At 40.6% G+C, this 27171-nt stretch overlaps 1 protein-coding gene across 2 annotated transcripts in view; it reads right to left on the bottom strand.

The window, feature by feature from the left end:
- AP3B1 (adaptor related protein complex 3 subunit beta 1) overlaps positions 1-27171 on the bottom strand; it is a 524279-nt gene that overhangs the window by 299883 nt on the left and 197225 nt on the right. For both annotated transcript variants that reach the window (XM_073623849.1, XM_073623855.1), the window contains exons 8-12: positions 22014-22169; positions 21705-21802; positions 20357-20411; positions 20202-20273; positions 18511-18573 (exon numbers count right to left, since the gene is read on the bottom strand). In XM_073623849.1, coding sequence (XP_073479950.1) covers positions 18511-18573; positions 20202-20273; positions 20357-20411; positions 21705-21802; positions 22014-22169 — 444 coding nt within the window. The remainder of the gene's footprint in view (positions 1-18510; positions 18574-20201; positions 20274-20356; positions 20412-21704; positions 21803-22013; positions 22170-27171) is intronic.

Raw genomic sequence — 27171 nt, 5'->3', positions numbered from 1 at the left:
CCGTCACTGTGGTTGAAAATGAACATCAATTTGACCCCACTAACGATTAAAGATAAAATGACATTTTGTTTGTTTTTTTAAATAAAAAAAAATTGATCTCTGAGTCTGATGATGATATTTACCAGATTCACCCTTTAACCACTTAAAGACTAGCCTCGTTTTGAGATTTTGGTGTTTACAAGTTTAAAACAGTTTTTTTTTTTGCTAGAAAATTACTTAGAACCCCCAAACATTATATATTGTTTTTTTTCTAACACCCTAGAGAATAAAATGGCGGTCATTGCAAAACTTTTTTTCACACTGTATTTGCGCAGCTGTCTTACAAGCGCACTTTTTTTGGTAAAAATTCAAAGACAACAGTAAAGTTACCCCAATTTTTTTTATATTGTGAAAGATAATGTTACACCAAGTAAATTGATACCCAACATGTCACGCTTCAAAATTGTGCCCGCTCGTGGAATGGCGTCAAACTTTTACCCTTAAAAATCTCCATAGGCGACGTTTAAAAAACTTCTACAGGTTGCATGTTTTGAGTTACAGAGGAGGTCTAGGGCTAGAATTATTGCTCTCGCTCTTCCGACCGCGGTGATACCTCACATGTGTGGTTTGACCACCGTTTTCATATGCGGGCGTTATTTTTTTTTTTTCTTATTTTACTTGATTTTATTTATTTTTTCAGTTTAAAAAAAAAAAATTGGGTTACTTTTATTCCTATTACAAGGAATGTAAACATCCCTTGTAATAGAGAAAAGCATGACAGGACCTCTTAAATATAAGATCTGGGGTCAAAAATACCCAGTCACGGATAGGACCCGATCGCCTCCGCCGCTGCCGACGGATCCGGTAAGCGGTGGAGGGCGCGGGAGGGGGGGTTCCCACCGCCGATAACGGTGATCTCGTGGCGAATCCACTGCAGAGACCACCATTATCGTAAACACGACTGGCTCCTGAAGAGATGGATACCTCAGTTGTGGCAGCAGCTGCTACCGTTACCGAGATAACCATCTTCAAAGTGCCGACATATATGTACAGGAGTCGGTCGGCATCAGCAAGTGTACAGTATATCTCTTCTCTAATAGTACATACAGTATATCTCTAATACAGGGGGTCCCCTACTTACAAACATCCGACTTACAAACGACTCCTACTTACAAACGGAAGGAGACAACAGGAAGTGAGAGGAAATCTACCCCTAGGAAGGGAAATTCACTCCTGTAAGAGTTAAAATGGGAAAAAGGTGTCTCCACTGATGCTTTATCACCAATCCTTATTTCCCTAATAACCCCAAATTTTCAAAATCCAATTGTCATTGGGACAGAAAGTGCGGTGAAATCTTCTGAACAGGGGCACAGACAGCAAAACAAATGTTACAGGGGTGATAACCCTTCCCTATGCTATCTACAAAACTTAAAAATAGATTTTTTGGCTGGAGCTACACTTAAAAAATGTACCTGTTCCGACTTACAAACAGATTCAACTTAAGAACAAACCTAAAGTCCCTATCTTGTTTGTAACCCGGGGACCCCCTGTAATATATACAATATATCTGGTCTAATAATATATACAATATAGATCTCTAATAGTGTATACAGTATATCTCTTCTAATAGTATATACAATATATATCTACTCTAACAGTATATACAGTATATATCTTCTGTCTGTTATTCTCAGAGTGGATTCGATATTTTGCTCCCTAACCATATAATTGGTTATTTATATTTACCACTCACTGTATATAGATATTTAAGAATAAACTGCTTTTTTTAAAAACTTTACAGATTAACTAAATTATACACCACAATTTTTTTTTTAAGGTTATTAACCGATTAATCGAAACAATCATCTGCCAACTAATCGGTTATGCAAAAAACAGCTTTAGGCACGTTTTTAATGCTGCTTTTCTCCTGCCTAAAGAAAAGGCATTCAGAAGAGCTGGGCAAACGCTCACTGTGCATAAAGCCTTTTACTTAAAGGGGTTGTACAGGATGAAGGTTTTTTTGTAGGGTCGAAACAACTAATCGATTAGTTGTCGACTAATAGTTGTTAACTATTTTATTCTATTAATCGGCCAGCCGATTAGTTGGCCTGCATACAGAATGCATTATTTGTTAACATATCAGGAAATACAGTGCAGCACACATACAGCTCAGTACACCATCCATGTCAGTAAGTGCCTCAGAACATGTGAATGTGTGAGGAGCAGTGCCTCATGGGACATTTAGTCCTGGGCAGGAAGTAAGTCAGAAGTTTTTTACCTTGCTATAGGAGCACTATATATTACACATTGCAGCTGCATTATTTATTATTACTTTCACTGTTTCACAGTGTAAATGAACCCCTTATAGTAGCGATTATCTGCTCTTTTTGTACTACAAAAGGACAATTTTAGTTTTTTTAACCTCGCTACGACAGGTGATGCAAAAAAAAAAAAGCACGCTGCTTCTACTAAACGTCTTATGACTTTTTTCAATGCAAAGCGGTGCTTTTTTTGGTTCAATTGAATTTGCATTTTTTAATCTGCCCAACAACAAATTGGCCAAAAAAAAGCATAAAAAAATGCAAAACGCAAATCGCAGCAAAATCACGTGAGCAAAAAATGTAAACACACAGCAAAAAGCACTGCAGAAATGGATCAAAAGCAAACTACATAGGTGTGAACAGAGCCTTATGCTGGATATACATGTATCGATTTTCAGACCAGAATATTCATACGAAAAATCTTTGTACATTTGCCAAATGTAATTTGAAAATTTCACTTGTTTTTAACATTCAGTTTTAAAATTAATGTACATTTCTGAACGAAAACCAGCATATAATATAATTAGTTCTGTCTGAAAATTGGCAAAACAGTCTTAATTTTTTTTTTTCTTTAAATAAAAAATTTGATCTCTGAGTCTGGTGATAATTACCAGATTCAACCTCTAATAGTATATACAGTATATCTCTTCTGTCTGTTCTTCTCAAAGTGGATTAGAGATTTTGCACAGTAACTATATAGTTGGTTATTTATATTTACCACTGCATATAGAGATATTTAAGAAAAAATTGCCCTTTTTTTAACTTTACATATTAACTAAATTATACATCATACTTTTTATTTATTTATTTATTTTTTTAAGGTTCTTATCCGATTAATCGAAACAATCGGCCAACTAATCGATTATGAAAAAAATTGTTAGTTGCTGCCCTAGTTTTTTATACCAGGTCTACCGGGTCTCTACCTCCTGATTGGCTAAGATGCAGCAGCAGGAACCACTGTCAATCACAGCCAGTGAGGCGGGAGCGGGGCTGAGCCGTGCTCTCTGCGTCTTATGGATGCAGAGAGCCGGCTCAGGAGTGAACAGCAAAGGCTGTCTTTGGGGGGGGGGGGCACCAGCGGGGGACCCGAGAAGAGGAGGATTGGGGCTGCTCTGTGCAAAACTACTGCACAGAGCAGGTAAATATGACGTGTATTGTAAAATAAAATATTTTTTTATTTTAAAAAAATCACTTTAAAGTAGAGCTATAGGCAAACATTTTTTTCCCATTTTGAATACAGTAAGGGAGGGTTACTATCCCTGTCAGATTTTCTTTTGCTGTTTGTGTCCCTTTGCAGAGATTTCCCTTCACTTCCTGTCTCATAGCCAGACAGGAAGTGAGAGGAAAGCCCTGCAAATTAAGAGAATACCTTGGGGACCTCCAGGTCACCAGAACTAGTGTCCCCATTGGAAGATTTCCCCTCTATTACTTTTCAGGGCACAACCCAAAGTGGGATTTTCCTTTACCTTAATTTTCAATGATAATGGTAAACAGGAGAAATATAGAGGGGGAATCTCCTTAACAGGGTGCACAGACCGCAATAAAAAGTGACAAGGGTTCACTCTGCATTAATTTCAAAACCAAAAATAAAAAAAGTTTTGCCTTTTAGTTATACACCCTGTACAACCACTTTTACCTACAGGTAAGCCTATATTAAGGCTTACCTGTAGGTGCTGGAAATATCTCCTAAACCTCCACGGTTTAGGAGATATTTACGCGCCGATGTGTATGGCGCATGCGCACTTTAGCCGTGACTGGCGGCTCCCACACTCAAGCGACGTCAGGGCACTCCGGCCAGTCACAGAGCCAGATTTCGTGGCCCCGGAAGGAAGAGGGGTGAAGATGGACGCTCACTGCTAGTGGGGACAGCAGTGACATCGCAGGCTTCGTTTTCAGGTAAGTGACACATAATGGGCTACTATGCGGTGCATATTAGCCAGTTATGCTTTACCTTTGCAGGGAAATAAAGAGGAAGTAAAACCCATTAGATTTTTTTATAAATTATCACATTCCCTCAGTTGCATAAAAGCTGGTGAGGAGAAATGGCAGCAAGCTGGTTTTCCCAGTGGATGGCTGTGCGGGGGGGGGGGGGGGGGGGGGACAAGTTGCACAGGTCTGATCATTGGAGAGCAGGCAAAGATCTCAGCAGAGCTAGAAAACTGATCACGTCGTGCTCTCCTGCGAGCAGAGGGACTGGCAGGAACACCAAGGATTTCACACAAAGGAAGCAATACAAAGAGAATGGGGTATTTTTTTTTATATGGTATATTGTATTTTTATATAAGTATATGGTACAATATACACACCGGGAATATGAAATGTTGGGTTTACATATTAAATTCTTGCCACTGAAATGAACACTCAAGTGCTAAATAAGTACTAGAGCTTAGGTGCGTTTAGACACATTTACACAAGTTTATCTGCTTTCTGCTGCAACGCACCTCTCCTGAACACGCAAGCAATGTTTTTTCTTTTTCTGCCACTAAACACCTATGTGTGCAGGGACACACAGGCTAACAGAGGGGTGTTTAGATGCAGAAAATAAAAATCAAAAGCTCTTAAAAGTGGCGTTGACGCCCAGTGTGCAAGGGACTGGAGAAATGTTTGTACTTTTTTTGTAATAAGACAGAGCTGCTATAAACAAGACCTCAGATAAACACTACTGGGCAGGTTTAATAAGGCAGTGCAAGGTGTAAAAGTGTGTAATCAAAAGCAGCTTCCATAACGTCTTGATGACGAAACGCGTAAGGCGTGGTCATGTGGTACGCATACGTCGCTCTAGCTTCTGATCGTGTATTGACTTCCGGTTTTTGGCAGTCGGGCCGTGGAACGCATGCCACTGCCAGGCTACTGTTACGGCCATTGGCTTACAGCCAGCCGGCGGAGCATTGTCAGCTCCCAGTCTGACACATTTTATTCTTTTTATTTGATTTGTTTTATCATGTAAGCTGTTTGGCTTAATAAACTTTTTGGATTTACACTATGTGGCTCCGCTCTTCTCAATATATATGGATACTCTCCGGTGGATATCGTTAAAGGAACAGCGGTGACATAATTAGGAAGGAGATCGTGGAGTCGGTGAGGGGGACTGTCATGAGAGGGTTTACCCGTTGGTGGCGCTATCGGCCTCTTGGATCGCAGTACCAGTGTCCACCAGCGGGTGTCTTCCAACACCTGGGACCTGCAGTAAGAGGTCTCTCCTGCTGGTGGCACTGTTGCATCCTTGGGCCGTAGTACCGGTGTCCACCAGCGGGTGCACTCCGGCAGTGTGGAGCAAACAGCACACTCTGCGATCAGCTGTGACATGAGGTCAATTACCACAGCCTTATAAATACCCGGCAAGCCCTCATAGGCTTGCCTTGGTATCTTTCTTCCTTGCGCCCTGACCTGTTATCCTGCTATCCTGTAAACCTGTATCGGACCCTGAACCTGTTCCTGAGCCTGTATCCTATCCCATCCTTTATCTCCCTTTCCCAACCTGCCCTTGTTCAGTTGCTGATCTCCTGTGTATGACCTTGGCTTGGCTACGTTTATGTTTCTGGTATATCCCTTGTTCCTGCTGACCTGCTGTGTATGACCCTGGCCTGGCTGACATCTGTGATTCCGGTATTGCCCCTTGCTGTATATATTATCTGTTGTTTGTGGGTTTCTGTCGGTTGGTTGAGCACTATTTATATTTGGGGTGTTTGTTTATTTATATCACTTATCTTTAATAAACATTCTTATTTCACTTTACATGCGTTTTGGTTACCTCTTTGCAGTCCACACAATCTGGTCACACCGGTTCATGACAGGGACATCGATCGTTTAGGATTCCTGCCACTGGATCTACATTCACATGCCCATTACCCCTGCAGGGGTTGGGCTTTCCGGTGAGTGGGGGCACAAGTGGGGGTACCACTGAAGAAGACTAAATAACAGCCACAGTAAACCCGTACAGGATCGTTTGAAAGCACAGACAACTTGTTCACAGAGTTTTTTCACACATATAGAACTATTTCCATTGGACATTTATATCGAAAATTTTTTTGGGATATCTGGTTGCACGGAATATTATCACACAAAATCTCACTACATGGATTGATTTTATTTGTGTATTTTTTAGTATATTTTATGCAGCACTTTTAGGATAGTTTTAACCAACATCAGTTAGCTTTTCTTTTTTTATACATATTTATTTTTTATTACTTTCAGGTGTACAAATTTTTCATACGATTACTGATGTTTCAGCTACACCCATAATTGTTCACGTTTTACTTTATATATTGTGTGGTGTTTTGTATACATAGTGTTTTTATATACACTTTTTTCCTATTATATATACATTTTTTTATAGTTTTTTCACTAAGTTTGTTGTACCACTCTGATGCACAATTTTTGATATTGAAGCATTCATTAATTTAGTTGTGAACAGCGCCAATTCCCCTATTAGAGTTTTTTATTAACAGGGATGTTGTCACTGAGAATGATTGTGGGGATTTCCGAAGAGCGAAAGTAGGGTATCCAAGCATCATGGAAGGTTGATACCGGTCCAGGGAACCAGTAGAGCACAGCAATTCTAAGAGAAACTAGAGAAAATAGACAAATACAATGTGGCTCAAAAGAGAAAAGTGTCAGAGAGGGAGGTGGGTGAAGTATCTTATAGGTGCTGCGTGGGGCTAGGATTCCCACGCCACCTCCCTTCCGTCCACTGCGCCTGGAGGAGTGTGTGCAGAGAGGGCCACCATTGGTTGAGGGAAGCAGTGTCGGATTCATGAAGCCAGGTTTTGAGAATGGCAAGTAGGTTAAGGGAATTTGTGATAAACAGGTCGTGGAGGGAGGTGAGTTTGTTACAGACAGGGGGCATTCCAGAGGGCGCAGGAGAGGGGGGAGGCTGGTTTTTGGAAGAAGGGGGATGGAAACTAAGTTCTGTGGATTGTGGCTGCTGGCAGAGAATGTGGGGTGATGGGAGCGTTGAGCAGTTAAATGGAGGCCCAGGGTTTGGGGATGTGTCACCAGAGGTTAGGAGAAGCAGATGGGCAAGGGAGGTAATGTGGGAGTGCGATTTACATAAAGGGACATGCCCCGAGTTGGTGGTGGTGGATGGAGGAATCCAGCAGCCGGAATAAAAAAAGCTCAGTGTATGGCCAGCTTAGGTAACCCAGCAAGGATATGTGAGATTTACAAGAACACTAGACTAGCTGCAATGTGTCACATATGCATAATGTTCACAATCATGTTTCTTATGGAAGTCTAAAATGAAAACAACCCCCTCCCCCCCCAGAAAACCAGGTAGATATGGGCACAAAATACTATTTACTTTTTGACATTCTTTGTCAACAAGCCAATTATCCCTAGCCATTTCTTTGGGATAAATGGCTAAAGGTCTGTCCCAGCATTCTCAAAGCATATATACTGTACACAAATTAATTGGCTGGCAGTACTTAAAGTGAACCTGTCATGGACATAAAAGTAAGGTAACAAGACTGTTGAAGTGCCTGGGTTATTTTTCAAATCAATCCCATCGCACTTCCATAATTCGGGTGTACACAGTGCTATTGCTCTCTGCTATTTAACTAACTTGGACACCTGTAGAGGACAAGGAATTATTCTTAAAGGCAAAGTTCACCTTTTTAGAAAATAGCATATAGGCGAGGGGCTACGGTGGATATAAAATAAATAAATATATAAAGCTGGCAGCTCTGTGAACTGTGTTTTAAATTTATCATCATGCCTGTAGGACATTTGGGCCTATCCAGAAGCATAGACAAAAAAAAACAAAAAAAAAAAAACCTTGCACTCCTAAATCGCTGAGAGTGAGCGTCCAATGGTTTTCACATCCTAGCACCAAAGCAGAAAGTGGGGAATGATATTGTCCAGACTTGCAAGGGGGGTGGCGGGGGCAAATGCCCTACAGGTATTACAAATTAATCAACGTTTTACAAAGCTGCATGGGTTTTTCTTTACCATCCACTGGGGCCCCTTGACTACATAGACAATTTTCATGGAAAAGGTGAACTTGGCCTTTAAAGTGATTGTAAAGGTTTTTTTTTTTAATAACAAACATGTTAAACTTGCCTGCTCTGTGCAAGGGTTTTGCACAGAGCAGCCCCAATGCTCTTCTTCTGGGGTGCCTCTGGGGTGCCCCCGCTGTGCTCCAGGCTCCTCCTCTTCATTGGGTGCCGCCACAGAGAGCCGCTTTCCCTGAGGGCACCCATGTGGTCACGCTCACGAGGCCCGCTGCTACGTCCATTGACACAGATAGCAGGACTCAGCCCCGCCCTCCGCTCCCGTGTCACTGGATTTGATTGACAGCAATGGGAGCCAATGGCTCCTGCTGCTATCAATCTATCCAATGAGGATGGAGACAGTGGCTGGCTCAGGTAAAAAAAAAAGGTGGTGGTTCTGGGGGAAGCTGCAGCACAGAAGGTTTTTCACCTTAAAGCGGGAGTCCGGCGACCAATCTTTTTTTTTTTTTAGGTCATTGAGATACTTTGCTAACCCCAAAATAATACTCACAGTTCGGGTGTAATATTTCCGCCCCTGTCTGTTTTTGTACTGAAGAATAACTTAAAAAATGTGATGCTGGCTGTTTCCATCTTGCTTGTGGGCATGTGAAGCCCACAAGCATTGATTTCCTGGATGCGGTGAATGCTGTTCATTCACAGCTTGTTCACGTGCATGATCATTGTTCCCGCACTGAATCTTGGGAAGCCTGACACTAAGCTCCCTGGAGACAGTGCGGCGCCGGGGAAAGGCAATAAACACGCCTACTCCCATGGGAGGAAAGACAGGAAGTGCCACAATAAAGTACAATATAAAGGTAATTACAGCGATAAAAAAAATTTTCGTGCGGCATTTGAACATCTATGCAATTAACTGAAGGGGGTAAGATTAAGTTAAAAATTTGAGTGGAACCCCACTTTAATGCATGCCATAAGATGAAAAACCTGGAGACTTTACAACCCCTTTAAGATTAATTTCTTGGGCCTCTACTTGTGTCCAAGTTGGTTGTACTCACAGGCACCTCAAGGTGTATGTACCTTATCAATATTGTTACCCAAGACAATTTTAGGCCACAACAAGTTTGTACGAATACTTACAGATTCTCACCAGAGAAGCAGACAGGCTTTCATCATGATGCTGAGAATTGGCAAGTAAGTCCTAGTTTAAGCAAACACATAGTATGCACACTTGTTCTCTTTCAAGCTAAAACTACAACTGCGTATTTACCATGAAAAAAATACTATATTTAAAAAAAAAAAAAAAAAAAAAAAAAAAAAGGTACATTGCATATAAAAGTACAGATATTAAAGTGATACTAAAGTCTATTTTTTTTAAGTAAAAATAACAAATATGTTATACTTATCTGCCCTTTTTTGGAGAAATACACAAACAAGGACGAATGATCAATGTTTGAAGGCAGTTTCAACTTTTTTTTGGTTTCACAAAATACAGATTCAATATCTTTTTTTTTTTTAATTTGTTTCATTTTTTTTCCTCTCATTTTTATTCTTTTTTTTTTTAAGGTAATTTTTTTTTGTTTACAAAAAAGGGTCCGAAAGGTTTTTTTGTTTTGTTTTTAACCACTTTACAACCGGCCCATAGCCAAATGACGGCAGCAGGGCGGTTGCTTAACTCTGGGATCACGTCATATGATGTCTTCCCAGAGTTCCCCTCTCGCGCGCCCCCTGGGGCGCGCACCTGAACACATCCGTGACCGCCGGGTCCAGAGGATTACATGTAAACAAACCGGCGTCATCTTTATCGTTCTTACAGGAGGCGAGAGGGGAAGTCCCCCCCTCCCGCCACCCTCCGGTGCTTCTACCGACTCACTAATACGATCGAAGCCAGGATCTTTTTTTTTTATTTTTTTATTTCAGGCTTCCCAGCCTAGAGGTGAGATGTGGGGTCTTATTGACCCCATATCTCACTGTAAAGAGGACCTGTCATGCCATATTCCTATTACAAGGGATGTTTACATTCCTTGTAATAGGAATAAAAGAGGTCAAAAAATTGTGTTTTTTTTTTAAAAAAAGCATCAAACTAAAATAAAGTAAAATCAACAATAAAAAAAAAAAAAAAAAAAAAAAATTTTAAAGCGCCCCTGTCCCCGTGTGCTCGCATGCAGAAGCGAACGCATACGTAAGTCCCGCCCACATATGAAAACGGTGTTCAAACCACACGTGAGGTATCGGTGCGATCGGTAGAGCGAGAGAAATAATTTTGGCCCTAGATCTCCTCTGTAACTCAAAACATGTAACCAGTAAAAAATGTTAAAGCGTCGCCTATGGGGACTTTTGAGTAGCGAAGTTTGACGCCATTCCACAAGCACGTGCAATTTTGAAAGGTGACATGTTGGGTATCTATTTACTCGGCCTAACTTCATCTTTCATATTATGCAAAAACATTGGGCTAACTTTACTGTTTTGTTTTTTTTAAAAGCACAAAACGCCAAAAAAAGCGTTCAAAAAATTGCTGCACAAATACCGCGCAAGATAAAAAGTTGCAATGACCGCCATTGTATTCTCTAGAGTCTTTGCTAAAAAAACATATATATTGTTTTGGGGTCTATGTAATTTTCTAGCTAATAAATGATGATTTTTACATGTAGGAGAGAAATGTCAGAATTGGCCTGGGTGCTCCAGAACGCCTGAAGATGCTCCGTGCATGTTGGGCCTCTGTATGTGGCCACATTGTGTAAAAGTCTCACACATGTGGTATCACCATACTCGGGAGTAATAGCAGAATGTGTTTTGGGGTGTAATTTGTGGTATGCATATGCGGTGTTTGAGAAATAACCTGCTAATATGACAATTTTGTGAAAAAAAAAAAGTAAAAAAAAAAAAAGTAAAAAAAAAAAAAAAAAAAAACTTGATTTTGCAAAGAATTGTGGGAAAAAAATGACAACTTCAAAAAACTCACCATGCATCTTTCTAAATACCTTGGAATGTCTTCTTTCCAAAAATGGGTCATTTGGGGGGTATTTGTACTTTTCTGGCTTGTTAGGGTCTCAAGAAATTAGATCGGCCGTCAGTACTTCAGGTGTGATCAATTTTCAGAGATTGGCACCATAGCTTTTGGACTATATAACTTTCACAAAGACCAAATAATATCCACCGATTTGGGTTATTTTTAACAAAGATATGTAGCGGTATAAATTTTGGCCAAAATATATGAAGAAAAATTACTAATTTGCAAAATTTTATAACAGAAACTAAGAAAAATGCTTTTTTTTTTTTTTTTTTTTACAGATTTTTCGGTCTTTTTTCTTTTATAGCACAAAAAATAAAAAACCCAGAGGTAATTAAATACCACCAAAAGAAAGCTCTATTTGTGTGAAAAAAAGGACAAAAATTTCATATAGGTACAGTGTTGCATGACTGAGTAATTGTCATTCAAAATGTGAGAGCACCAAAAGCTGAAAATTGGTCTGGTTATTAAGGGGGTTTAAGTGCCCGGTGGTCAAGTGGTTAATTTTTTCTTTTAATGTTTACTGTTTTTCTTCCTTTCCTATATTACCTCTATTTTTTTGGGCGATTCTTGAGTTTGGTCTCACTAGGGTGAAATAAAAAAAAAAAAAGAGGGGAGTCGGGGGAACATTATATGGAGAACATTTAAAATGGTTAGAAATGTTGATATAGAATATTAAAGCTTCCCTATAGCATTTTGGGGATGGGACAAAGTTCCAACAGTTTTTTTTCTTCTCTTTTGACATTGGATAATTGTTTTATATAAATGTATGTCATGGTAGCTATTACCAACTATGACAGTAACACCTGGTTACACCTGGTCATGTGACTATTTTCTTTGCATATGTGACATACAATCCTCTCTACAGTTCTAATATTGGGCAGTCATCATATGTTAATCAATTTTTTTTTTTTGTTGGTCAATTTTCTTTTTTGTGTCATAATTAAGTTCAAAGAGCATTGTGTGAATATCATATAAATATACTGGGACTTGTGAGACTCATAGTGATTGGCAAATAGCAGGGAGTATAGTACAATTGTACTTAAGAGTAATTTAGTTTGATTGTTCCTGAAGCCACTAGTAACTGATGACATCACACTTATCCGTATTCTGAAATCAAGTTATTTTTGTCTGCGTAGGCGACACTGTCTAAACTGCACAGAGAACTCTTAAAGTGATGACCTCTTCCATAGCCTGCTAAAGGCAGGACTCATACAGTAGCTACACACAGTAGCCAAGGACGGAGCTATATGCCCAAAGGTTTGGCAGCAGCCAAGGTTGAACTGAACACAGTTTCAGTAAAAGGAGTTAGTGGTGAGTTGCAATGGCAACGAGATCCCCTGGACACTTGAAGGGTCATACACACACACACCGTGGTATTCCAGAGAAGGTGGGGCAGAGGTACTTGCAGGCATATAACAATGGAGGAAGAAAGATGGGGGGATGGAAATCAGACACCTGGCTGAAGGGTGTAACCATTCAAATTGTTACACATGTCACTGGGAAAGGGGTCACATTATTATGTCGCAGTATATCTATGGCAATTTTTATCAAAGGTCCTTACTGCTCAGACTTACAAGACAAGCATTAAATGTACTTGTGTTTTTCTTTCTCTACCTTTGTCCACATTAATAAAGTATAATCTTAGAAAGCCAGGAAAGCTGGTCTCCAGGCCATTACTGTATGCTGTATCCAATTGGAATCAACAGGGAAGGCCGCCCCAGAAGCAAGGCAACAGGACCACATTCGCCTTATGAACTTTCATACTGTTAATATTGGACTGTTAAGAACAAGGATCCTGATGGGTTTTTTTTTCTTTTTGTTTTGGTGCTGTTTCTCCTGATTGTTATTATGGACTTATGACATCCAGAACAAGTAATGACTACCGATACAGGTATATAGAAATATGGACTGTAGAGATGGAGAGTTTAAAAGTTTTTTTTCTCCTCAGAGTTTTTTTTGTTGTTTCAGAAGGCAAAGCCAAAAGTTCCAGATATTAAGGGAGATTACACATAAACCATTATTTTAGGTGTGGCCGAGTCTCATATTCTCAACTGGCCACAAGGGGCCATCTGTTGCCTTATGAGTTTATGTGAAATCTCCATTAATAACTGTAAAATGTTGTAATTATGAATATATTTCATTTAGCTTGCATCTATGAAAGCCGGGCAAAAGGGTTTCATTGAAGCTCTTGTTAAGAGAAGACAATGCGGGCTGAGGCTTGTATATACAAACAATGGAGAGCCAATTCCAGTGTTTTGAACCTACTCACTTCAAAGGGTCCCATGCTGGGATATGCATTGGAGGGAGCCCAACCCATAATCAACTTCCAGGGGAAATTCAATTACATCTCCTGCCCATAACAGCCACAAGCATTTGCATGAAAGGGGCTGACTTATGGAGTAAGCCCTCCAATCATGATCCAAGCTAGGCCAACCTATGGGGCATCAGCATGAAGGGATATACTCAGAGCAAAGGGGAGGTAACTCTCTCTGTTGGGGAGACCAGGCCCCAGGATGAGACCTTGGTAAGAATGGGCAATTATGGGAAAGGAATGCCCTTTTACTTGTAACTAAATATGTGTATAGATTACTGTATTAAGGAATATACTCTGTATTCCTTCATGTAAATATTTTATTTCAACGTAATATTTTTCTTCCTTGGTGTAAGGTGATAGATAGATGATTGTGTATTAGATAGACTTTCAACTGCTTCCTAATAAATTTTATTATATTTAAAGCTTTCACTCTTGGTCAAAGAACTCACATTTAACCCGCATCATATCTATGCGATATGAAAAATCTTAAATATAGATTTTTCAAGGTAACAGTACAATGGTTTTGCACAGAGCAGCCTTGATCCTCCTCTTCTCGGGTCCCTCTTCAGTACGCCTCCCTCCTGTTGAGTGCCCCCACAGCAAGCAGCTTGCTATGGGTGCACCCGAGCCGAGCCACAGCTCCATGTGTCCATACAGACAAGGAGCCATGGCCCGGCCCTGCCCGCTTTCTCTTCTCATTGGTTGACTGACAGCAGTGGCAGCCAATGGCGCCACGCTGCTGTCACAGCCAATGAGGAGGGCAGTGTCGGGCACCAAAGTGACATTTTACTGGATAAAAAATTACGGAGTGTGTTTAAAAATGTACATTTCTGTACCTACAACAGCTTTACATGTTTACATGTTTAAAACAGTTTTTTTTTGCTAGAAAATTACTTAGAACCCCCAATCATTATATATTGTTTTTTTTCTAACACCGTAAAGAATAAAATGGCGGTCATTGCAATACTTTTTTCACACCGTATTTGTGCAGCGGTCTTACAAACGCAACTTTTTTGGAAAAAATTCACTTTTTTGAAAAAAAAAAAAATAAGACAAGAGTAAAATTAGCCTAATTTTTTTTTATATTGTGAAAGATAATGTTACGCCGAGTAAATTGATACCCAACATGTCATGCTTCAAAATTGCGCCCGCTCGTGGAATGGCGACAAACTTTTACCCTTAAAAACCTCCATAGGCGACGTTTAAAAATTTCTACAGGTTGCATGTTTTAAGTTACAGAAGAGGTCTAGGGCTAGAACTATTGCTCTCGCTCCAACCATCGCAATGATACCTCACGTGTGGTTTGAACACAGTTCTCATATGCGGGCGATACTCACGTATGCGGTCGCTTCTGCACAAGAGCTCATCGGGACGGGGCGAGTTTAAAAAAAAAAAAAATGTATTATTATTTATTTTACCTTTTATTTTTACACTGTTTAAAAAAAAAAAAAAAATTGGCAATTTTATTCCTATTTCAAGGAATGTACACATCCCTTGTAATAGAAAAAAAGCATGACAGGTGACAGGACCTCTTAAATATGAGATCTGGGGTCAAAAAGACCTCAGATTTCATATTTAGACTAAAATGCAATAAAAAAAAATAAAATTTGTAATTTAAAAAAATTATTTAAATAAAATGGCCCTTTAAGAGCTGTGGGTGGAAGTCACGTTTTGATGTCGCTTCAGCCCAGCAATTGTATGGAGACGGGTGTAATTTTATGGAGATCTTCCCCTCGCTCGTCTCCATACCTGACAGGACGTTGTTATTGCCTCTGCCGTTGCCGACGGCTCCGGTAAGCGGCGGAGGGCACCGGATCGCGGCGGGAGGAGGGGGGCCCTCTCCCGCCACTGATAAAAGTGATCTTGCGGCAAATCCGCCGCAGAGAGCACTTTTATCTTGTAGCAGACCGCCCGCTGAAGACGAGGATACCGGGGTTATAGCAGCTAGCTGCTGCCATAACAACAATATCCTCCTTCAAACAGCCGCCGTAAAACTGCCGCGGGCGGTCCGTAAGTAGTTAAGACCATGCAATCAATATTTTTAGGATTTAACCATATATATTAGCATGTACTAATACAGACGTTTCAAAATTAAAGTTAACATTTCCTAAAAAGAATTATGGGGGCTGTCATTGCTGATCCCCTTCTAAAAATGGATTACATAGTTGGTGAGGTTGAAAAAAAGACACAAGTCCAACCTATGTGTGTGATTATATGTCAGTATTACATTGTATATCCCTGTATGTTGTGGTCGTTTACCTCTTTTACAGTAAAGAACCCTCTACGCAGTTTAAGGTTAAACAGCTTTTCTTCTAACTTTAGTGAATGGACGCGTGTCTTTTAAAGTCCCCTTACACGGAAAAGTTTTATCCCTATTGTGGGGTCACCAGTACGGTATTTGTACATTGAAATCATATCCTATAACCCTCTAAAGCGTCTCTTCTCCAGAGAGAATAAGGTCAGTGCTCGTAATCTTTCCTCATAACTAAGGTCCTCCAGTCCCTTTATTAGCTTTGTTTCCCTTCTCTGGACTCTCTCCATTTCCAGCACATCCCTCCTGAGGACTGGTGCCCAATACATACTCCAGGTGCGGCCTGACCAGTCTTGTAGAGTGGGAGAATTGTAGTTTTATCTCTGGAGTTATTCCCTTTTTTTTAATGCATGCCAATATTCTGTTGGCTTTGCTTGCAGCAGCTTGACATTACACGCCATTGCTAAGCCTGTCATCTACTAGGACCCCCAAGGTCCCTTTCCATCCTAGATACCCCCAGAGGTTCATCCCCTAGTGAGTAGATTGCTTTCATATTTTCAGCACTCAAATGCATCATTTTACATTAAACCTAATTTGCCATGTAGTTGCCCACTCCATTAATTTGTTCAGATCTTCTGACAAGGTTTCCACAACATGTGGAGAAATTATTAACCTGCTTCGCTTAGTATCGTCCGCAAAAACTAAGATCAAGACATTTATCCCATCCTCCAGATCGTTTATGAATAAATTAAATAGGATCGGTCCCGGTCTATACCGGACCATTCTGAGTACTCCCCCATTGATCACCACCCTCTGAACTTGCCCCTGTAGCCAGTTTTCAATCCATGTACTCACCCTTTGGTCCATGCTGACAGACCTTAGTTTGTACAGTAAACATTTATGGGGAACTGTATCGAATGCCTTTGCAAAATCCAGATACACCACATCTACGGGCCTTCCTTTATCTAGATGGCAGCTCAACTCCTCACAGGTAGTTAACAGATAGGTTTGGCAAGAAGGATTCTTCATGAATCCATGCTGATTACTGCTAATGATACCATTTTCATTACATAATCTTGTATATAATCCCTTATCATCCCCTCCAAGAGCTTGCATACTATTGACGTTAGGCTAACTGGTCTTTAGTTCCCAGGGATACATCTTGGTCCTTTTTTAAATATTGGTACTACATTGGCTTTTCTCCAATTAGCTGGTATCATTCCAGTCAATAGACTGTTCGTAAGAATTATGAACAATGGTCTGGCAATTACTTGACTGAGTTCCTTAAGGACTCTCGGGTGCAAGCCATCTGGTTCCGGTGACCTATTTATGTTACGTTTTTCAAGTTTAGTCCCAATTCCATCCTCTGTTAGCTATGAGGGTGCTTCCTGTGACATGTCATGAGAATAAAAATTGTAGTTTTAGGAATTGAGGCCGTCCCCAGTTACCTCGCGAAGATTGAAAAGAAAATATTCAAAACCTCCACCATCTCTCCATCCTTTGTAACCAGATTCCCTTCATCATTCTTTATGGGGACAATATGATCTGACCTCCCTTACTATTTACAGTATATACTTAAAAGAATTTCTTGGGATTTTTTCTTTACTCTCCTCCACTATGTGCCTTTCGTGTTCTATTTTAGCCTCCCTGATTGCACCCTAACATTTCTTATTGCATACTTTGTTGCTGTATAAATGTCAATGGTCCCAAAATAGTGTCAAAAGTGTCCGAACGGTTCCCCGCAATCCCGATAAAAATCACAGATCACGACATTACTAATAAAAAAATATAATGATAAAAATGCCATAAATCTATCCCCTATGTTGTACATGCTATAACTTTTGCGCAAACCAATCAATATACACTTATTGCGATTTTTGTTTTTTTTACCAAAATATGTAGAAGAATACATATCGGCCTAAACTGAAGAAGAAATTTGTTTGTTTATATATTTTTGGGGGATATTATAGAAAATAGTAAAACCTTGTTTTTTTTTCAAAATTCTAAGTCTTTTTTTGTTTATAGCGCAAAAAATAAAAACCACAGCGGTGATCAAATACCACCAAAAGAAAGCTCTATTTGTGGAGAAAATGGACAATCTTGTTTGGGTACAACGTTGCACAACCGCTCAATTGTCAATTAAAATGACGCAGTGCCGAATTGCAAAAAAAGCTCTGGTCATTAAGGGGGTAAAACCTTCCCGAGCTGAAGTGGTTAAAGCACACCCATTTTTCCTCCGTGTTCATTGTTCCTAGGATTTTATCCCATTTAATATTACACTTATTTTAATGATGGTCGAAGGGCTTTTATGCCACCAGCTTCCCCCCAAGTCACTGACCTGGAAGATATTTGAGTACAATGGTCAGAAGTTCTTTTTGTGTAACTTGTTCTTGGTTACTGACTATAAGCAACTAAAGCAGTCAGCAGCAGACAGCTAGGTAAATAGCATTTGCAGAATGAAGATAGAAATATCGACATTCACATTTCTCTCAGGAAAGACTTCTTTCAATAGTGAATATGCTGGCCAGATAGAATTTAGGCCTTTTTCCTCACAAAGCGTTTTTGGTACAGGTTAAACTAGGTCTGCTAAGCCCAGATGCTGCAAGTCTACAAGCCTATTCACATCTATGGAGACCAGAATACATAACTAACTGATCAGATGTCAAATATAACATATAAAACACACAAACCTGGAATTCACGTAGCAGGGTAGAGACATTTGCCTCATTTGCCAAGTTTGTCAATATTTCAAGCTGTAGAAACAAACAAGCCTTTGTTACGACAAGCAATACAAAATATATAGGGAAGTACACAATTCATATTCAGTATCTGAATAATGTAAGCCTATATGTGTCCAGGAAGTTCTCAAACCCTTAAAGGGCAACTCCACTTTGTGGAAAAAAACTGCAAATAAAGAATATAGCATATACAATTGCGGCACAAGTCATTGTAATTTGATGTTAAAAAAAGGATTCAATCTGCAGGGCTGTAATTTTTTGTAAAATGCAATATGGCTACCTGGAGGGGTTCTGTACACAGATTGTGTACAGAACGCTCCCAGAAAAATCATTTCCTGCTTCTGTGATTGGCTCACTGATTTGCCCAGAAGTGTGCACTAAGATACAAGACAGATTTCAGGCATCCCCTGCAACAAAAATGTCATTTTGATGAGATACTCCCAATAGGAAAAGACTTCTAAAGGGAAGCAGATCCAGCAACTTTCCCAAGTCCTACAGGTGCAGCAGTTGATTCAGAATTATGAAACCACTGCTAATAGATTCACTTTTCCACATCAACACAAATGCAACATTGATTACTTCAGAATAACAAAAAGGTAGGCATCTGCAACAAAGTTTGTACATAAATCACTCAGAGGGGAATGTTTTTTTCAACAAAAGTGGAGTTACTCTTTAAGCATTACCAAATATCTAATCAAAGCCCTGTGTATGTGAATGCTGGTGGCATTCACCTTCGCCAGCCTGCGTTAGGAAGAGCTATTGCACATGTTATGCGCATTGCTGGAGTCTTATTAAAACATTTATTAAGATTAGGCAAGGTTTTGCATAAGCTCCAACCTAATAAACTGTACTTTTTCTTCATCTACAGGTCAACCCATACAGTTATCGTATGCAAAATGTTCCCCTCCCCTTTAGAGACTGTAAGCTCTCACATGCAGTGCCCCCCTAACCCGCAGGTATAGAATTATATTTTAACTATAGCACCCCCATTAATTTTGTACAGAGCAGAGCAAGCACTATATAAATTCTGAATAAAAATAATTATGTTAAAAATAAACTGTGAAAAGAGTGATCCAATTGTTAACATGGCTTGTTAAGTGCTCCTTTATTTAAAGACGCTTGACCATTTATGCAATTGCCATCAATTTGTCCTGTTAAAAAAAATTTCCAAAAGTATTTCTGGCAAAAACTAAGAATTTTCCCTTTCTTGTAAACTCCATATCTTTGAGTACAGTACAGGACACAGGCTGAATATTGATGAATCCTACCCCACTCCATGAGACTCGAAGATATGGAATTTACAAGCAAGTCAAAATCTTGGAGATGAAAGAGCAATGAGCTTAGAATGAGCCATTCCAGCTAATGAATTTGTCTTATGAAAATATTCAAGTAGGGGATGTTTATCACTGCTGGATATGGCCTAAACACATACTAACATTTGCAGATTGGACTTTATGGTCTATAAAAGGTCCCGAACATCAGTACACACGTTAAAAAACACATCCATTTGGCAGTCCACAAATTTCCGTGTATAGTCAAATTTAGTAGATAGCACTTACTAAACTACATATTATCCTACAAAATTAAATAGCACCTCTCTTCCCTCACAAAGCATGCAAATATTTGGTGCCATCTGTGCTCACCTTTAGTGTTTTGATCATAGTTGGGTCAGTTGACCGAATGTAGAAACTTTTTAAAAACGGTTCAAACAAACCCTGCAGAATAAATTGAGAAATAGATGTCATCAGTGGGAAAGTTTAATCTTCACCTTCTTTTCAACAAATATCAGCTACTTTACCTTTCTCTGTATAGACATGGTTGCTATGTTCTGGAGAACAATGTACTGCACTTCCCTGAAAAACAAAGATAAAAGCAATGAAAATGACAGGAAGTTGGAATTACAATACAAATAAATATTAATACTCTGACATCTTTATGTAAAGTGAAACTAAAATTTGTAAAGTTAAAAAACATAATGAAGTTGCATATCTAAAAGGAAATTTCATCCAACACCTTCTTTACCCTTAGGCTCCGTTCACATCTTGGCAATCCTGAAACACAGGCGGAATAGCTGAGATTCTGCCCGCGATTCGAAATAGTGGCAAACTGCGGGGCGCCTGCGCGATCCCCGTCACTTCCAACCGCACCCTGATCGCGCAAGCAGACTCGCGGCACAACTGTCGCCCAAAATAAGTTCTTGTACTTCTTTTGGGCAAAAGGGTGCTGCGAATATGTTAGCGTGATTTTACAGCAATGGTCGCGCAAAGAATCGCGGGAAAAATCATGCTGCAATCGGGGTGGCACTGGGAACGACGAGGATCGCACGGGTGTCCTACCATTTTGTCACTATTTAGAATCGCGGGTGGAATCGCAGCGATCCCGCCTGCGATTCGTAATGCCAGCATGTGAACGGAGCCTTGGGGCTCTGAAGAAATATATGCTGAAAATGGCTTTGCAATCTTATGTGAATAATATATCCTAAATTAGTAATTGCAAGCTGTAATAACCATATGCAACATTAGTTATGTTAAGCAATATTTGTAAATCAGAAATAAATATAAAACACCTTAAAAAAAATTGTTGCCCGTTGCAAACATTTGAACCCCAGTAGGGTAAAAAAAAAAAAAATGTTTATTTTAGTTTCCGGATTAGGTTACATAAAAAAAAAAAATGTTTAAAAATGGATGTCTCAGTGGTTGGGTTGACTGTGTTGGGGACAAATGTTAGTTGCTTTATTAATCCTTTCTGGAGACCACTGACTTTTGTAATGAAGACATGATTTAAATTATTAAATGGTTTTAACTTTTTTGCTTTATAAAATATAGCCACACTAAAATATTTCAACTGCTACCAACTATTCCAGCACTACTTACTAATTCTTTTTCGCTTCATTTTCCACTAATCCTATTCTGTATAGGCTGCGTAACTGGATGGTAATCTAAATATGCATGATTAGTACTCCAACAAACCAAGTAGCATGTAAGCTGAAGAGCAGATTCCCTTGCACAGTCACTTCTGTTACCCTTTTCAACAAGGGTACAGTAGAACATGTAGTGCACAGCGGGAAGTCTTGTGGTTCTCTGGAGAACTATTAATGGTGATAAAAAAAAAAAAGAAAAAAAATAAGTAAACTACTTTTGACATACCTGTGACTGCGGAGAAGGCGTACCAAAGACTTAGCGACTAAATTGGTCTCGGTTTTTGGTGCTAAGTGCCAATAAAGCTGAGCCACGCCCATAACCACCTAAAAACAAAGACTGATATTACAATCTCCTCACAGTATGATTTACATTTGAAGCCTGTGCTCTAATGTATATTTATAAGGTTTATAGAGCTTACATTTCTGAAAAAGGTCCTCACAAGCTATTAAACTTTTCTACATGCAAATTAAAATGTTAGGAATATATGTGAACTGAATATACAGTAACACCCAAATACATATTATTCAGTCATACCGCAGCATTTCTGCTCTGGAGCAATGGTTTTGTATTTCTTAGGAGAAGCCGATGGTCTGGGTCCATAGTGTATGGCTTTTTCTGTTTTTCAACTTTTTCATTTTCTTCATCAGATTCATAAAAATGCGTTGTGGCATTTTCCTCGGATGTGTCATCCTATAGGAATACAGAGCCCGTTATTTCAAATCACTAAACAGGAAAGCAACTAAAACAAAATTATATATAACCAAAATTCACCTGCTTCTACTGATTATTCATATTATTGAAAGTCACTAGTCTTTTCTCGATAATGTACTGTAGACCTGAGCATTGAAAGCAGTGGTGGTTAGCCTACATGATATAGGGGTCCTTAAGTGCAGCCCCTTTGATCATAAAAGGACTGCGTATAATATTCAGTGAATGCAATGCTAAATACTAAATTTTTAAATGCTAAAAAATTAAGATAGAATAAAAAATAAAAAAAAACGAAAGCATTTAACCTACCGCAGGGATATTCAATTAGCGGACCTCCAGCTGTTGCAGAACTACAAGTCCCATGAGGCAAAGCAAGACTGACAGCCACAAGCGTGACACCCAGAGGCAGAAGCATGATGGGACTTGTAGTTTTGCAACAGCTGGAGGTCCGCTAATTGCATATCCCTGACCTACTGGATTCCAATACATAGGTAAGAAAAAAAAAAAAAAAACAGACTACAGTGCAGGGGCACTGAGAACTGCCCAGTAAGCCACAAGTCGGATACCTGTAATTGCTACGTGTTGTTGCAGTCCACCTACAGTATAGAATATATATATATATATATATATATATATATATATATATACACACACACACACATACATATACACATATATATACATACACACATATATACACACTGTTCTCAGGCTGCCTGTGTTGATTGTACAGCTCACTCCTTAGTGCCCATCAAGTGCGGCCTGATCAGTGCCCCCCACCAGAGCGGCCTAATCAGTGTCAACGGGGGTCAGTACGCCCTGGGTGTCAAACATTGGGGGGGGGGGGGGGGGGGGAGTCATCCCAGCGCACCCGTCCTCCCCTCCCTCAGTCGTCCTCCTCCAGCGGCCACTGCAACAAGGTTCCCGCCTCCGATAATACACGCCGGTGACACCGGCATTGTTCCGCCCATCACTGAACGCTCTAGGCGGTGGGACCTTGTTACAGGGGCCGCTGGAGGCAGACTGAGGGAGGGGAGAACGGGCACGCTGGGATTACCCCCCCCCCCCACCACCACCACCAATGTGTGGCACACGGGGTGGACTGACATTGGCATGTATGCCCTACCTTTCCGCACACCCACGCTGTCTGCCACAGCTCGCAGTCCTGCAGGACACGGCTGCTAATTGGAACGACGTTCCTGCTGTGAAAAAAGTGCAGGAACGTCATCCCTGTGCATTCCCGCAGGCCTCGAGCCCTGTTCCAGAGCCTGCAGAAGCTCTGTGACATCAGCCGACAGCAGGCTGATACTGGGTAATGAGAGCACAAGTGCACTGTTTTAACCTGCAAAAAAGTTATGACCACAAAAAGCTTTGGCAATACTTCTAAGACTGAACTATGGCAGCTGCCTGCAACTCCTTGGGGATAAAAAAAATAAAAAAATAACTTGGCAAAGATAGAGACTATTCATCAATGTGTCTGCAGCAGAAGACTCAGAGGCTACTAAAGACGCAGGTATGCAAGAATGATTCAGGAGGAGAAGGTGGTAATGCACATTTAAAGCAGTTGTTACTCAAACACTTCATATTCCTGATATGTGCCTGCTGTACCTGTATGAGAAAGAACCCTGTTCTCTTTCTCTTTGTTCCTGCATGTGAAATATCTGGTGTTCCTGCTGGTCCCTTTGCTTTCCTATTAAAAACGGACTACACTAAGCAGGAGAGCACACCATGGTTAGTTCTCTAGCCATAGGCGTGCGCATGGGATGTGCCGGGTGTGCCTGGGCACACCCTAATCATCCTGTGTGTTAGTGTAGTTGTATGCCGGCTGTCTCCCAAGATCTGCTGTGAAATGCTGCAAGAGAGTGTACAGCTCGCGCTACCTGTTAAACAGTATCACTTGAACAGATAGCGAGGCTTGTAAGAGCCGCTCAGTGCGGTCATGTAATGTAACTGCTTGCAGAGACCAGCTGTCAAAACTTGGCAGTAATGTCGGGAGTGGGCGGGACCAAACAGCCATCAAACACCAGCCAATAGGATAGGGGCTGGGCGGGCCGCTCCGTGTATGTGGCTACACCTTTCTTAAGCAGCCCAATCATTGGCTGGTGTTTGATAGCTGTTTGGTCTTGCCTACCCCCTGACATCACTGCTGAGTTTTGATAGCTGGTCTCTGCAAGAAGTTACATTACAAAGAAAGATTAGAAAGTTTCACGCACTAAGCGGCTCTTACAAGCCTCGCTATCTGCTCAATGTGAAACTCACCCTCACCTCTATCACTGCTGCCAATCAGTTCCAACCAATGCCATCTGCCAGTGCCAATCAATGCTGCCAATCAGTGCCCATTAGCGTGTTGCCCATCAGTGCAGCCCATCAGTGCCATTAGTGCTGCCAATCAGTGCCAATCCGGGCCCATCAGTGCCACCAAGCAGTGCCCATCAGTGCTGCCCATCAGGGCCCTCTAATGTATGTAAATCTAAAATGTCAATATTACCACAATACCAGTCTCTGTGATATGTAACGTCACATATAATACACATCACACTGAAAACAAGACATACAAAATGATGGTGGAAACCCCCTCCTACAGATATTTGCCATACAGATTAACTTTAAGTGCAATAATTTCAGCGATGTACGATTTCACACGTATAAAACATCAAATGAAAAGGCATTTAAAAAAAAAAAAAAAAAAAACTTAGCAGGGATGATGGAAACTCCTCTACAGATAATTGCAATTCAAATTAACTTCAAGTGCAACAACTTTACTTGGGAGGTTCACAACATTATAGCACTTAGAATTTTATTTTTTTTAGATTGTTGCACTTAATTCTATATGTTTTAGTTACTATTATAATGTGAATTTTTGCGCTTCTAGTTAATTTTCCACCACCCTTGCTAAGTCCATGTCTTTATGTACCTTGCTTTGTGCACTAGTGCGCAGTCATGTTGGAACAGGAAGGGGCCATCCCAAAACTGTAACCACAAAGTTGGGAGCATGAAATTGTTCAAAATGTCTTGGTATGCTGATACCTTAAGAGTTCCCTTCACTGGAACTAAGGGGCCAAGCTCAACCCTTGAAAAACAACCCCAAACCATAATAACGCATCCACCAAGTGATTTGGACTAGTGCACAAAGCAAGGTCCATAAAGACATGGGTGAGCGAATTTGGGGGTGGAGGAACTTGACTGGCCTGCACAGAGTCCTGACCTCAACCCCATAGAACACCTTTGGGATGAATTAGAGCGTTGACTGAAAGTCAGGCCTTCTTGTCCAACATCAGTGTCTAACCTCACAAATGTGCTTCTGGAAGAATGGTCAAACATTCCCATAGACACACTCCTAAACCTTGTGGACAGCCTTCCCAGAAGAGTTGAAGCTGTTATAGCTGCAAAGGGTGGGCCAACACAATATTGAACCCTACAAAGACTAGGATGCCATTTAGCCTAGGGTCACACTGAGTGAGGGAATGAAATTGTGCGAATTCAGCTGAAATCGCACAATTTCATTACAGCATGTCAGTCCAGATTTCGGAGACGATTTCAGAGAAATCTGTGCGGGTCTCTTCAAAGATGTCAATGGAAATGGCATCCTGAAAATCTTCAAAAGTAGTACAAAAACTACTTTTGGAAATTAGCGAGGCGCTGCAAATGCGGCATTGCACCGATTAGAATGGTGTCATTGCTGGCAATTACCGCCGATCTGACATGTCAAAACGCATTCCAAATCGCACCAGTGTGAAACAGGGCTAAGATTCATGTGCGTGTAAAGGCAGGCATCCCAATACTTTTGGTAATCTTATATTTGTATATATATCTATAGATATATATATATACCGTATTTATCGGCGTATAACACGCACTTTTTTCCCCTTAAAATCAGTGGAAAATCGTGGGTGCGTGTTATACGCCGATCCCCTGCGATCCCCCGCTGACTGAGCTTCAAAATCGCTGACCGTGATTTGAAAATGGCGCCGCCGGCGCCGAAATACACAGAGCCGGTCCTCGGCTCTTCTCGGCCACTTTCGGCTTCACTCGAGCGCCGCCCGAACCTAGCTGAGTGTACTCGGCTAGGTTCGGATACCTCCGCTCACAGTCACGCCCATCCCGGGCGGGACTACGAGTGGAGCAGAAAAGTGAACGAGAGCCGCCGAGAAGAGCCGAGGAACGGCTCTGTGTATTTCGGCGCCGGCGGCGCCATTTTCAAACTGCAGTGACAATGAAAAGTCACTGCAGTTTAACTGCAGCCTGAGCAAGGCTGCAAATGGACACAGAAAGCTGCAGATCAGCACTGACAAAGCTGCAAGGCTGCAAATGGACACTGATAAGGCTGCAAATGACACCAAGGCTGCAAATGACACCAAGGCTGCAAATGACACCAAGGCTGCAAATGACACCAAGGCTGCAAATGACACCAAGGCTGCAAATGACACCAAGGCTGCAAATGACACCAAGGCTGCAAATGACACCAAGGCTGCAAATGACACCAAGGCTGCAAATGACACCAAGGCTGCAAATGACACCAAGGCTGCAAATGACTGCAAGGCTGCAAATGACTGCAAGGCTGCAAATGACTGCAAGGCTGCAACTGACTGCAAGGCTGCAACTGACTGCAAGGCTGCAACTGACTGCAAGGCTGCAAATGACACTGGACAAGCATGCAGATGGACGCTGTGCAAGGCTGCATTGATGGACATTTAAATGTATGTTTTTTTCCTTATAATTCCCTCCTAAACTTGGAGTGCGTGTTATACGCCGATAAATACGGTATATCTATTTATACATCTATCTATCTATATATATATATATATAGATATATATTAATATATATATAGATATATATTAATATATATAGATATATATTAATATATATATATCTATCTATATATATTAATATATATATACACACACACACACACACACACACACACACACACACACGTGTTTGAGCTTTGGGGTGCACACCCTAATGCAATAGGCTGTGCACGCC

The sequence above is a fragment of the Aquarana catesbeiana genome, linkage group LG01, assembly GCF_042186555.1.
Source record: "Aquarana catesbeiana isolate 2022-GZ linkage group LG01, ASM4218655v1, whole genome shotgun sequence".
Lineage (NCBI taxonomy): Eukaryota > Metazoa > Chordata > Amphibia > Anura > Ranidae > Aquarana > Aquarana catesbeiana.
Note: the sequence above shows the minus strand (reverse complement) of the source record. Positions and strands in the feature narration are given on the sequence as shown.